The 12,553-nt window shown below is 38.8% G+C and overlaps 1 protein-coding gene across 1 annotated transcript in view; it reads right to left on the bottom strand.

The window, feature by feature from the left end:
* Nucleotides 1-12,553, bottom strand: part of calcrl2 (calcitonin receptor-like 2) — a 39,569-nt gene that overhangs the window by 15,668 nt on the left and 11,348 nt on the right. Inside the window, exons 2-3 of the mRNA XM_088329976.1 lie at nt 4,672-4,729; nt 2,875-3,049 (exon numbers count right to left, since the gene is read on the bottom strand). Coding sequence (XP_088186102.1) covers nt 2,875-3,049; nt 4,672-4,729 — 233 coding nt within the window. The remainder of the gene's footprint in view (nt 1-2,874; nt 3,050-4,671; nt 4,730-12,553) is intronic.

Below are 12,553 nucleotides of genomic sequence, written 5' to 3'. Positions count from 1 at the left end.
TGATATTCAGAATTGCTTGTCTTAAATCAGCTAGTTGATTAGACCTCGACTAATATATTACTTTTTGCAGCTCTGATGTATACCAATTCAAATGGTTGACATACTTTTAGTTTGTATTTTTGCTGTCTATTGACCTCACTGATCAAGTCATGTTGCATTTATTTTAATAACACCCTAAAGTCTAAAAGAACTGCACAGACAACCATTACTTATCTCAAACATATTAAGGACAAGGGGAAAAAAAACAAAAAAAACCCCTCAGCATTACAAAAACATGAGAAAATAAAAAACCTTGAGAAAGGTCGCAGTGAGTGTTGACAATACAAAGTCAACATCAACAACAAACATTTGTATTACTATTGTATTGACATCAACAGCAAGTTTCTGGTCCCAAAATCTTAGCCACATATTCTAGATCAGGGCTCACCATACATTTTGAAGTTTAGAGATACGTTTTTTTACTGATTAGCACGAAAGGCTACTATTTTGAAATTAATTTCCATAATAAGTCATGACTATTTTATCATTATAATATTACCAGGTTGTAATTATCATGAGTGGGGTTGAAATAGGCTCAGTGAACCACTACATCAGCAATGCAATTTTCAGAACCAGTCCACGGGCTATTCAGGTGTTCTAAGGAGACTACCTGGGGCCTGGCGGCACCACGTTGGCAACTTCTGTTCTGGTGATGGCATACATCAGGTCCATTGATCCAAAGTCCATATTGTTAATATTATAGTATCTCTCTCTCTCTTTCTCTCTCTCTCTCTCTCTATCTATCTATCTATCTTGGTCATATCCCTCAAGAGGGGTGACCGACAGCAAGACACACACATACAATAAGAAATAAAATAAAAGGGAAATAAATAGCAAAAAAACCACACAAAATTTTTTGGACCATGGCCAAAAAAACCCAATTGCCCAAACACCCAAACAAGTTAGGCACCTCGGCACCTAAGTTGGTCATGCTTTTGTCCCCTCCGGATGAAATGGGACACCAGAAAGCGGCCATGTCACTCGGGTCAGGGTGACACAACACACTCTTTTGTTCAACAGCAGGCCCGACAGCTTTCACTTACCCCTGCCGCTTCATACGGGTGCACAGCCCATCCTTAAGAACGCGTCCACAATCCCACTATCCTTTCACAACACATCTCCACTCCTTTCTATCACCAACAAGAGCTATAGCTTTCACTATATTTAGATCTCCTTCCTGCAGTGCACTCATAACACCATCCATCCACGTCTCCTTCCATTGACTTCTGCTCTGTAGATCCTCTTCCTCTTATAGCATTTATACATAACCATAATCAAATTAGACATTTAAAACGCACACAAAACCAGCGTCAAAAGCCTTGTCCTCCCTCCATGTACTGTCAAACAAGGTAGTGGAACATGCATGGAGGGTGGATGATTATATGAGGTCATTTGTGACCGTGAGAATCATTTAATTGCGGAAACTCAATTTTTACAGTGAACAGAAACACAATAAGTGCACACAACAGAATTAAAAAAAGACTTTAACATTTCAAACTGCCTATCGTTCATATTAAATTGTGAGCTTGAATTGCATTGTCCACTTGAAATTACTCACTGCAGCTAGGCCTCTCAAATTGAACCAACAATAGACGGAAACCCTGCAGTAGGAGGTCGCTGAGACGATCATGAAATACAGTTTCAATGGTGGATTAGAACCGAGCAGCAGTAAAAACCCATGCCACCAGACAAAGGCCAAGTTTCCTTTCTTTCATACTCACTTCCTTTTACTTACTGCCCTATGTTAGTAAACATTACAGAAGTACCAGAAAAAGGGCATCTAAGGTAAATTACAATTTTGGCAATAGTATTTATAGGAATGTTTTGGATTATTATTTGGTCCCTTGCGAAAGTATCTGCCCTCGAACTTTTCAACCTTTTGCCTCATTTTAGGCAGAAAAAATGTATAAAAAAAATTTATGTTCAATTTTTTTAAAAGAAGGTGTTTCAGTTTATAGTAAATGTATATTCAAAACCAAAAGTGGGCAAATCTGAGGTTTGTCTACAGTAGAAAGGTGTCTATTTTTAAAAAATACAGATGTCTTGTTAATCAGATGCCTTGTATTTTTCTCACATTTTTCACATTAACCGCCCATTTAAGGAATGTTACTGAAGTAATGCAAAAATTCTGAAGAAAAAAAACCACATCCAGGGTTCATCCTTTGACGTTCGCTTAACTGTGGAATCAAACAATTTCAAATAGTTTTGCAAGGGACTGTAAATTAATCTTGAACATACTTACAAATACTTTTGCCCAAATTGTTGGTCATTCACCTCAGACGCCCTTTTGGTGTGCTTTGAAGATAATTTATAATATTTATTCTTCTAAGTTGTTTCTCAAATAAAATAAGAACAGTTTTACAGAAAATGGGCATTGTTTACCGGGCAAATGATAGATTGTTTTTATTTATCTAATGCAGTTAAAATAAAATCTCGTGAAATGAACAAAGTTGTCTATGATCTGCTAGACAAATTTTCCTATTGCATTTTTAAATAAAAAAGACCATTTAAACCTTAAATGATAGGGTAAGAATTTGTTGAGTAAAATCCTGAGATTTTGGTCAAAATATTTCACCACTAACAGTGGGGAATTAGGATTTCCTCAAAATTTCCATGGTAGTTATCCTTGGAAGTAGACAGTTCCTGCAAACAAAAAAGTTGAGCTTTGATGCTTTCATATTCTTGAGATTTGTGTATTAAACTGTTTGTATTATTTTAATGGCAAAGAAGTAGACCAAAATATGAACCAGAGAGAAGACAATAGGAGCAGGAACAGAAATGGCAGTTAGCACAAATACACAGTACGTATGAGAGAGCATTTTACGGTGACGTCACCTTCTTCAGCTCTTGGTGGGTCATGAATAATTTTCAAGTAACACTCAAACTGGGCGGCCAGGATCTGGTGACGCGTCATTCCCGGCACTGTTGAATTGTTGCCCATATTCTCTTGCTGCTTTTGTAAAGCTAATTCATCTGCTGTCAGGTATTCCACATCTTCGCATCGTGTAACCTGTGAAATGTAGTCATCAGGAATTATCCCAAGTAGAGCTTGCTTAGGGCTTCATTTGCATTATATTGCCAGTAACTTCATTGTCATCTCACATTGCAATAAAATAAACATCAACTACACAGTATGGTCTGAGTCTTGCTCTGAAGAAGGGTGCCACAAATTGTTGTTAGGCATTTAATACAAATATTAAACAAATGTGTAGGCTGAATTGATTATTCGTTTACTAAATCATTGGGGCCAAATTTTCAAATAAAGTGTTGTACCCGAACTGTGGCTATTAAAACAATTTAATCTACTTTATCACTGTAATTTTATAGAAAAACTTTTTTTTTCTAATTTAAAAGCATTTTAAGCATGTGAGGGTCCTGTCTGTCTACATCAGCTAGAGGGAGCCGTAGTACTAATTGAAGACTTGCTCATTAACTCAATTAGTTAAAAGCAGCGAGCACAAACATGTCTGTGTTGGATCATATGCTTTGATCAGTAGAGATCACCGTACCTTCCCCACTAACCGAGCTAAAATTCACAAGACCCTACCCCTTTTACCAGCCTTCTTATTTTTTTGGGACTGTGATTTTCTCTTTTTTGACTTGATCCTTCCTCTATCGGAGTGCTTTGTGTGTTGCTCCCCTTCTCCAATTGACAATTCTCAAATAACTGCTTGTGTCGGCACTTGTATCCTGCCTCACATTACAACACATTTTCATAGAATGTTTGAGGGTTTAACCCTGCCTTGACAGTAGAACAGTGTAATGCTGCTGTACGAAGGGTGTTGCATTCAAAGAACCAACCAATTTAGGAACTAAGATCCTCGTTGAATCTTGTGAATTCAGGTTAATTGTGATGGGGCAATAGGCTGGTGTTTTGAGTGATGGCTCTTGGCCACAATGAGCCCACAGGCCATTAAATGAAGACTGTGATAAGCTCCACAGTCCACACGTCATGAAATCATAAAGTAAGCTCGTAAACCTTTTCCATGGCCAAATTCAAGCACTTTTTAAGCACTTTCAAAGCCAATTTTACAATCCCTCTAGTACCATTAAAAGACAAGAATCAGTTGTAAATCATGTATTTTGCAGAGCCATAAATACTGTATATCTACAACCTAAATCATTCTGCCATTTTTGATCTCAAGTGTGCAATCAAAGGCATATGATTTAAGATCTTGAGTAAATATCAAATATATATGTGGATCTGAACAATGTAGGTGTAAAACGTTTTGAGACTAATCTTTCAGATACAGGTGTTTGGTAAAAAGACAGTAATATGTAGCTTGCATTTTCACTTACACTAATACTCATTTTAAGTGCCCTGGTTAGGTGTAGCATGCACCTGTCCTGTTGGGCGCAATGATGCTTCACAGGACAATGCCATCCAACATAATGCCGTTAATTTTTGAGGTAAGAAGAGATACAATGGCAAACTGAAGCTGCTAGAAAGCAGTGTCATTGTAATTTACAAGCAGACTTGTTGGGAATCATAGCAACACTTCACCCAAAATTCAAGATCTTTCCAAACCTTGAAAACCTTAAAATTCAAGCATTACAAGGTTTACAAGAACCCCTACAAACCCTTAGTAAAGTTGGCTAATCAAAAGCCATGTAAAGGCGTTATGCTGTTACCTCTGAGCCAAGCACCAGAGCAAATATCAGTGCGAGGGTTCTCGTCCTCCACATGTCACTAAAAAAAAGGAACAACAAAACACATTAGAAGGCATCGTTTGCGGTTTGTGTGTTTTGTGTGCATGCTTTGTTCAGCTATCCAATATTGAAGTCATGCTCCAGTAAATGTCTGGAAAACACATCTGTTTATCATCAAGCAAAAGGGCAAGCAGTTCCCCAAAAGTGTTTAGGCCAACAATTGCAAAGTGCAAAGTATAATAAGGATAACAGAAAGGTAGACTTTGGACAATTGTGTATTTCTTCTTTTGGAATTCCTTAAACATCTTATGGAGAGAAAACGAACATTACATGGTTGAATATTGAGACAGCCAGGCCAAAATGTCATTTTCATATTGTCGCAAACTAAGCTGAAGGTTATGATCATTTTGACCGTTTTCAATGAGAGCATCTTTCAAAGGACGAAAATCGTGGGAATTGCAAAACAAAGCTATTTGTCACATGACCCAAGTATTCAGTTGAACCGTAAAGGTCAATCCCAAAACACTGGCTGCGCTCCAGTTTTGCTCCAAATTTATGTTTTCCAGCGGGATATTCAACTTTGAAAAAGAAAGGTCAATTTTGATGAAATTGCATTGAATTTGACCAAACTCTTTCAGTTTAAAATATTTAAAAACACATGATTAAATCAGCAGCTGTGTTATTATTTGACCATGAAATTACTCAATAAATAGTTTTGATACTTATATCACCTTTTTTTAATGCTTAGAAGTACACGGATTATCAGCTTCTTAAATTTACATTTCACCCAATTTCCTTATTCCTCAATGAACTTGAATGGATTGTTGGATAAATGGATATGGGGTTTTGTTTGTGTAAAAGGAATTGCGTTAGCGTGTTGCATAAAAAAGATAAGAATCTTCACGTTAAACTTAAGTGCATATCTAGCAAACAAAAGTTACTTGACAACAAATCCCTGGTAAATAAAGACTAAAAAAACAAGTTGTAAATTATATAAAAGGCTGCCAGTGGCATAATATATTGTTCCAATTAAGACTTGTGATGACCAATACACTCGTATGGTAATGCTGGAGGTGAGCTAGTAAAAGCATTATTACTGTAGCTTAGCCAAGTAGTTAGTGTTACCCCCAAGGTATAAAATCTTCACAATAAAAAGACTGCTTTTGTTTGGAGACCGCCTGTGTTTTGCAAGTATTCCTATAAAAGGTTCTGCTTTTTGGACTGGTTCATGTTCAACTGACAGCCAATGTAAGATAGTCATAGTGTATCACAATGCTAAACATTTTGTGTAGTTATGTGGTAAGCGGTGGAATAGTTGGAGGAAAATAGTTGGTGGAATGAATGAATAATATTTATTTTAAATTATATCAACGTTGTAGAACATTGTATGCAACGAGACTAGACATGTCACTCAAGGATAAACACATAAAGTCTAAGTCTTTAATAGACAAAAAAAAATAGAAAAGACTGTCAGACTAGATAGACAAAAATATGTAGTGCGCAGAGACTGGCCTAAGTTACAATAATAGTGCAATTAAAATATAGTGCAATAAAAAATAGTGAAATATCGTTTAGCAGCAACAAAAATTCCCCCAAAAGTCGCAAGATATTTATTTTCCCGAGTTTTACGCGCTGGTTTAGGGTTTTGATGACGTTGGGGAAGAAGCTGTCTCTGACCCTGTTTGTCCTTGTTTTAAGGGACCTTAAAACTATTGTCTACTAGAAGGCAACAAGTCAAAAAGGTGGTCGCAAGGGTAAGAAGACTCCTTTATAATGTGTATGTCGGCGGTATCAAAAGCCGACAATGTCCTTTAGACCGGCCAGAGAACAATCAATGATCTTTCAGGCTGCGTTGATTATTGTGTGTATGTTTTTCCTTTCCGCTGTCTAGCATACCAGACTGAGATGCTGTATGGCAGTATGTTCTCTACTGTGGCTTTGTAGAAAGAAACATCACTCGATCAGAGCAGTACTGTAGTGAAGTGAACTGCATACAAATATTTCAAAACACGAACAGAACTGTTTCAGATAAGAGGGTTTGTTTCAGAATTTGGCATAACTAAGTGGATTAACTGGCATAACTCCAAAGGAATTTTTGGTTTTCTTGGCTCAAAATACCGTTAAGAGGAGAACAATGTGACAAAATAATCTGAAAAAAATGGGGAGTAGTAACAAACCACCAAAAATCAAAAAAGGTTTCACTGTTCGCGAATGTGTCCAGCTTTTAACGTCTAATCAGAAATTATATTGAATTATCAACTCTAGCACACTAAAAAGCTGGTGTCAAAAAAACTGTGTTAACATTTTATCGTTACCTAGAAACGCTAAAAGACATTAATACATTTTTATGGTATCTCGTTCACCATGGCAAAGATTGTTTGGATTTCCATTACTTCCTTAAGGGAGGAAGTCTATATTTATTGCTCGATGCGGGGTTTTAAACACCAACCATTGTGTATTTATTTAGGACGGTATGGACATCCCACATCCTTTCACCCTGCTTTAATAGCCCCCACTGCACTCATGAGGTCACAGGTCATGACGCGGGCTGATGGAAAATCCAAACATTTTTGTTTAGCCTGACCAGAATTAGGATAAGTGACTGTTGATGGCAAATGTTTTACACGGAAAACAAAGTTGTTTTAGAGTAAAACATCCAAAACATCCGGCTTGCAAAAAATATTTGGTAATTGTAAAAATTATTTATTTCCCAGATTTTTGTTTTTATTTGATAAAATAAAAAACATAATACATGCATATGTTACATGGAAAATTGAGTTTAAAATGTAATCGAATAAGATAATTTATTGTTCAAATAAACAAAAGTATTCAGTTGGCAGATAATTGTTTTCAATTTGAATATTATCTTTCTTATTTAATGATTTACCTGTATATTAAGTAATTAAGTAAAATAATATAAGCAATGAAACAACCAAATCATCTGATTTTTAAGGATTTTTTTTTTTACTTTATATCAAAATGAGAAAACAATTAGAAACATAACTGGGGTTGGCAGTAGCTCAGGAGGTGGAGCGCTCGTCTTGGGATCAAGGGATACCAGTTTGAATCCAAGCTCATCTGTGTTACATGTCGAAGTGTCCTTGGGTAAGACACTGAACCCCTAATACCCCCAATAAGCAGGTTAGCGTCTTACATGGCTGCAATACAAGGCCGCAATTGGGAAATGTGGAGCACATTGTAAAGTGCTTTGGGAAGTCATTGACTTGAAAAGCGCTATATAAATGCAGATCATTTCTTTTCATTTCATAACCTACCAGCAGAACCAGAAAAAAACATTATGTTTGTTTATTTTTGGCCTGATTGTATTTTGTTTTTGCCCTTTAAGTACTGTACATTTAAATGCACCCAGAATGAGACTATGGACTATATGGATATTTCAACCATGCCAAAATAATACAACATTTAAAGAAAAATTACTAGTTGCAAAGAAGTACGGTCTCCTGGGATTTTTGTGACAGGTATCATTATTTATTGGAAGCTATGTACGGTAACTAGAATGAAGATCTTAAATTGTGTAATTGCTTCTAATCCACAATTTAGATTTAATTTAATTTGTGATCACTTTTTAGTTCCATTTTCATCAATTCACCTTTAGGAAAACTTTTTCCTATCAATTATTTATCATAGGATACTATGTTAAAAGAAATAATGGTTGGTGTTATATACTTGGGAGAAAATCAAACTTCCCTTAAAGCTAGTGAACATTTCCCTGAAATGAACCACTCTGACCCCTTCCCTTTCTGACAGTTCTCTTCCTCAACTGCTCAGCATCTCAAAACAGAAAAAAACTGTCAAATCACTGAATCTACAATACAAACAGTAACAGCCAAAAAATGTCTTAATCCTGGACTGATCTTATTTTCAAATATTGTTTGAAAGGCCAAGGGTGATGTGCTTAAGGAGCTGTTTTAAAAAAAAACATCAAATACCACAAACTTTGAAGAAACCACGAGAGAGCATGTCATTATTATGCAGAAGAAAACATAACTAATAGTCTTAATATCAATTATCTTCATTGTTGTTGCGAGATAAAAGTTGATGTTTTTGTAAGAATTAAAACAAAACATTTAGTTTTATCATTTTAGAAAAATATATTTTGGCACATAGGCGAAACTTAGTCTCATGAACTATCAATACAGTGTGGCCAACCAGTGGAGGTGTGCTGAGGGAGTTTGGATTCCCAAGGAGGAGGACTCAAAATATCAACCAGTTTCGACAATCTCACTATTGAGTGTGGAAGGGAAGGTGTTCTTTAGCATCGTCTCCCGAAGACTGACAGAGTTCCTCCTCCAGAACAACTACATTGACACTTCCGTCCAGAAGGGTGGGATTCCTGGAGATCCTGGCTGCCTGAAGCACACTGGGGTAGTCACACAGCTTATCAGGAAAGCCCACGAGAACAGAAGAGACCTTGCTGTGTTGTGGTTGTAACTACCAAACGCCTACGGGTCCATTCCACACCAACTAGTTGAGCTTGCACTACAACTCCACCACGTTCCTAACAAGCTAAAGCACCTGATCCTGGGTTATTATGACAACTTCAGGCTTAGGTTCACTTCCAGGTCAGTGACATCAGACTGGCATCACCTTGGGAAAGGCATGATAACGGGTTGTACCATATTCGTTACCCTTTTTGCTTTGGCAATGAACATGGTAGTCAAAGCTGCAGAAGTGGAATGCAGAGGGCCAATATCCAGATCATGTGTTCGCCAGCCTCACATTTGAGCATTTATGGATGACCTTACCATCACCACAACATCTGTCCCTGGGAGTAGATGGGTCCTGCAGGGTTTGGAGAGACTCATAACAAGGGCAAGAATGAGCTTCAAGCCCTCAAAGTCAAGATCCATGGTTCTGACGAGGGAGAAGGTGGATAAGTTCAGGTTTTCGATCTCTGGAACTGAGACCCCAACCATTTCGCAACAACCAGTTCAGACCCTGGGGAAACTCAACTCTGAAAGACTCCAAGATTCTGTTGAACAACTGGCAATGTGGCTCACCAAGGTGGACAAGTCCGACCTGCCTGGTAGATTAAAAGCCTGGTTCTACCAGCACTCTATTCTTCCCAGAGTCTTGTGGCCTCTCTTGGTTTATGCAATTCCGGTATCAACTGTGGAGATCCTCAAAAGGAAGATCAGGGGCTTTCACCGGAAGTGGCTGGGACTTCCCCGCAGCCTTACCAGCGCTGCTTTGTACGGGACAAGCAATACAGTCCAGCTACCCTTCAGTGGGCTCACTGAGGAGTTCAAGGTGGCACGTACTAGAGAAGCTCGTCAGTATAGGGTTTCCAAGGACAGCAAGGTGTTATCAGCTGGGGTTGAAGTGAGAACCGGAAGGAAGTGAAGAGCTCAGAAAGAAGTGGAGATGGCAAAGTCACGACTGAGGCAGAAAACACTGGTTGGGGTCCTGGCATTGGGGAGAGCAGGTCTGGGCTCCTTTCCAAAGACCAAAGTGAGTCAAGCCCAAGGGAAGGAGACACACCATCTTCTCCAGGAAAAGGTCCGAGCAGGTGTGGAGGAAGAGAGGGTGAGCAGGTCAGTCGGACTCCGGAAACAGGGAGCATGGACAAGGTGGGAGAACACATTACAGCGCAAAGTGACCTGGTCAAGCATCATGCATGCAGACTTCCACCGTGTACGTATCTTTGTGCAGGCAGTTTACGATGTCCTACCAAGCCCAGTGAACCTTCATGTGTGGGGAAAGAGCGAGAAATCCTCCTGTCCCCTTTGCTCTAGAAGAGGCTCCTTGGAACACCTCCTCAGCAGCTGCCCAAAGGCCCTGGCTTAAGGTCGCTATCGCTGGCGCCATGACCAGGTTCTGAGAGCAGTTGCTGAGTGCATCGCCCTAGCAATCAACAGGGGCAAACACCATCAAGTACAAAGCAAGGCTGTCAATTTCATCAAGGCAGCAGAGAAAACCAGGGCTTGTGCACAGACAACATCAGGACTCCTCCACGATGCCTCTGATTGGCAGTTGCAGGTCGACCTTGGGAAACAACTAACGTTCCCCCAGGACATATTACCAACATCGCTCTGACCAGACATGATAATCACCTCTGAGACTTCAAAATACCTGATCATGCTGGAACTCAGAGACCCGTGAGAAGAGAGCATTGAGGAAGCCAATAAAAGGAAACGCGCAAAGTACCAGGAGATGGTGGAGGAGTGCAAGGGCGGGGGCTGGAAAGTTTTCTTTGAGCCAATAGAGGTCAGCTGCAGGGGTTTTGCTGGACGATCCTACTGCAAAGTCCTAGGACGGTTGGGTGTGACAGGGGCATCCAAGAAGAAAGCCATTAAATCCGATAGTGAAGCTGCAGAGAAAGCCACCAGGTGACTTTGGCTCAAAAGGGCAGATCCGTGGACTGCTACTGGGACGCAAATTGAGGCCTGATAAACCTCGGCTGGGTCACCTGGGCGAGAGTGTCTGATGTTGCAGACCCGAAACACTCAATGAACCCAGGATATATCACTGATGATGCGTCCCTGTTGCATCCTGGAGATATTTCTCTAAAGCAGTACTGTATCGTGTATTTTCAGGAGAGATCTGTACATTATGTTAATTAAATTTTTGTCAATAAACAAAACTACTTTCCTTTCCCAAAATGAAAATAAATCATGAATTACTTAATGTCATGACTCAATTTAATTATTTATCCAATTGTATCATTCATTCATTCATTCATGATATACACTACCGTTCAAAAATGTATGGTCATCCCTTCTTTGTCGAAAGCAAAGTTTAAAGGATGTAAAATATTATTGAATAAAAAACATTATTTCCAACCTTCTTTCTGTCTTGACTACCAGGGTTGGGTAGGGTTACTTTAACTGGATTACTTTCAATTACTTTTGGATTACTCCAATACCAAATATGCTAATAAAAGACAAAAGAAACTAAATCCAGTTAAAGTAACCCTACCCAACCCTGTTGACTACACTTTCTATTTATTTTGCAACTCATTTGATTAATAAAAGTGAGACTTTCCATGGAAAACACAATTTCTGGGAAGAACAACATTTTTGAATGGTAGTTTTATATATATTGTAATTGTATTTAATTTATTTTGTGCCAATCAGCATTTATTTTGGAATACAAATGAAGCCAATTTGCTACTTGTTTTGCAAAACGCTTTTCCACATCTAACACAGATTGGTCCTGGTTGCTGCTCCATTGTCAGTGCCCAGTAAACATTGAAACCCTGTAAACGCTTAAGTCAAATCAAATGAATAGTTCTTAACCAGCTCAGTAGCCTAGATGGTAAGGCGCCCGCTTTGAGACTGGGAAGTCGGTGGTTCGCGCCCCGGCCGAGTCATTCCTAAGACTTAAAAAGTGGTCGGCGGCGCCCTCTGTTGGCTGCGGCTGCATCGGCTCGCTACAACGGGTCAGGTGCAATCGACATTTCGTTCTGTGCACATTGTTACACAGAATGACAATACAAGGAAATTATTATTATTATTATTAATCACAATATAAGCCTAATCTTTTAAAAAAAAATCTGGATTTCTCCTCATCTCACCTCTGACCATGGCTACACTGAATGCGCAGATGGTGTCACTGGTTGGTTAAAGTCCTGTGAGCACAACCGAACTTTCATATAGGAGAATGGGGAAAATAAACCTTTGTTAAATATAATCAAGGTGCTGGAGAAGGTTAGTTGGGGGCAACATAGTGCACAGAATATTAGCTGGCTAGAAGTTGCGAGGGGTAGGGCTAAACCAGTGAAAACTGTTGACTTGAAAAGCGCTAAATAAATGCAGATCATTTCATTTCATGTACCAGTTTCATGTTTACGGTAGTGACGTCATGAGACGTTACCCAAAGATTAAAAGATACATTAAAACCA

This window comes from Urocampus carinirostris, chromosome 3 (genome assembly GCF_059441175.1).
Source record: "Urocampus carinirostris isolate Australia breed hairy pipefish chromosome 3, RoL_Ucar_1.0, whole genome shotgun sequence".
Taxonomy (NCBI): Eukaryota; Metazoa; Chordata; class Actinopteri; order Syngnathiformes; family Syngnathidae; genus Urocampus; species Urocampus carinirostris.
This window is presented reverse-complemented; position numbering and strand designations above follow the sequence as displayed.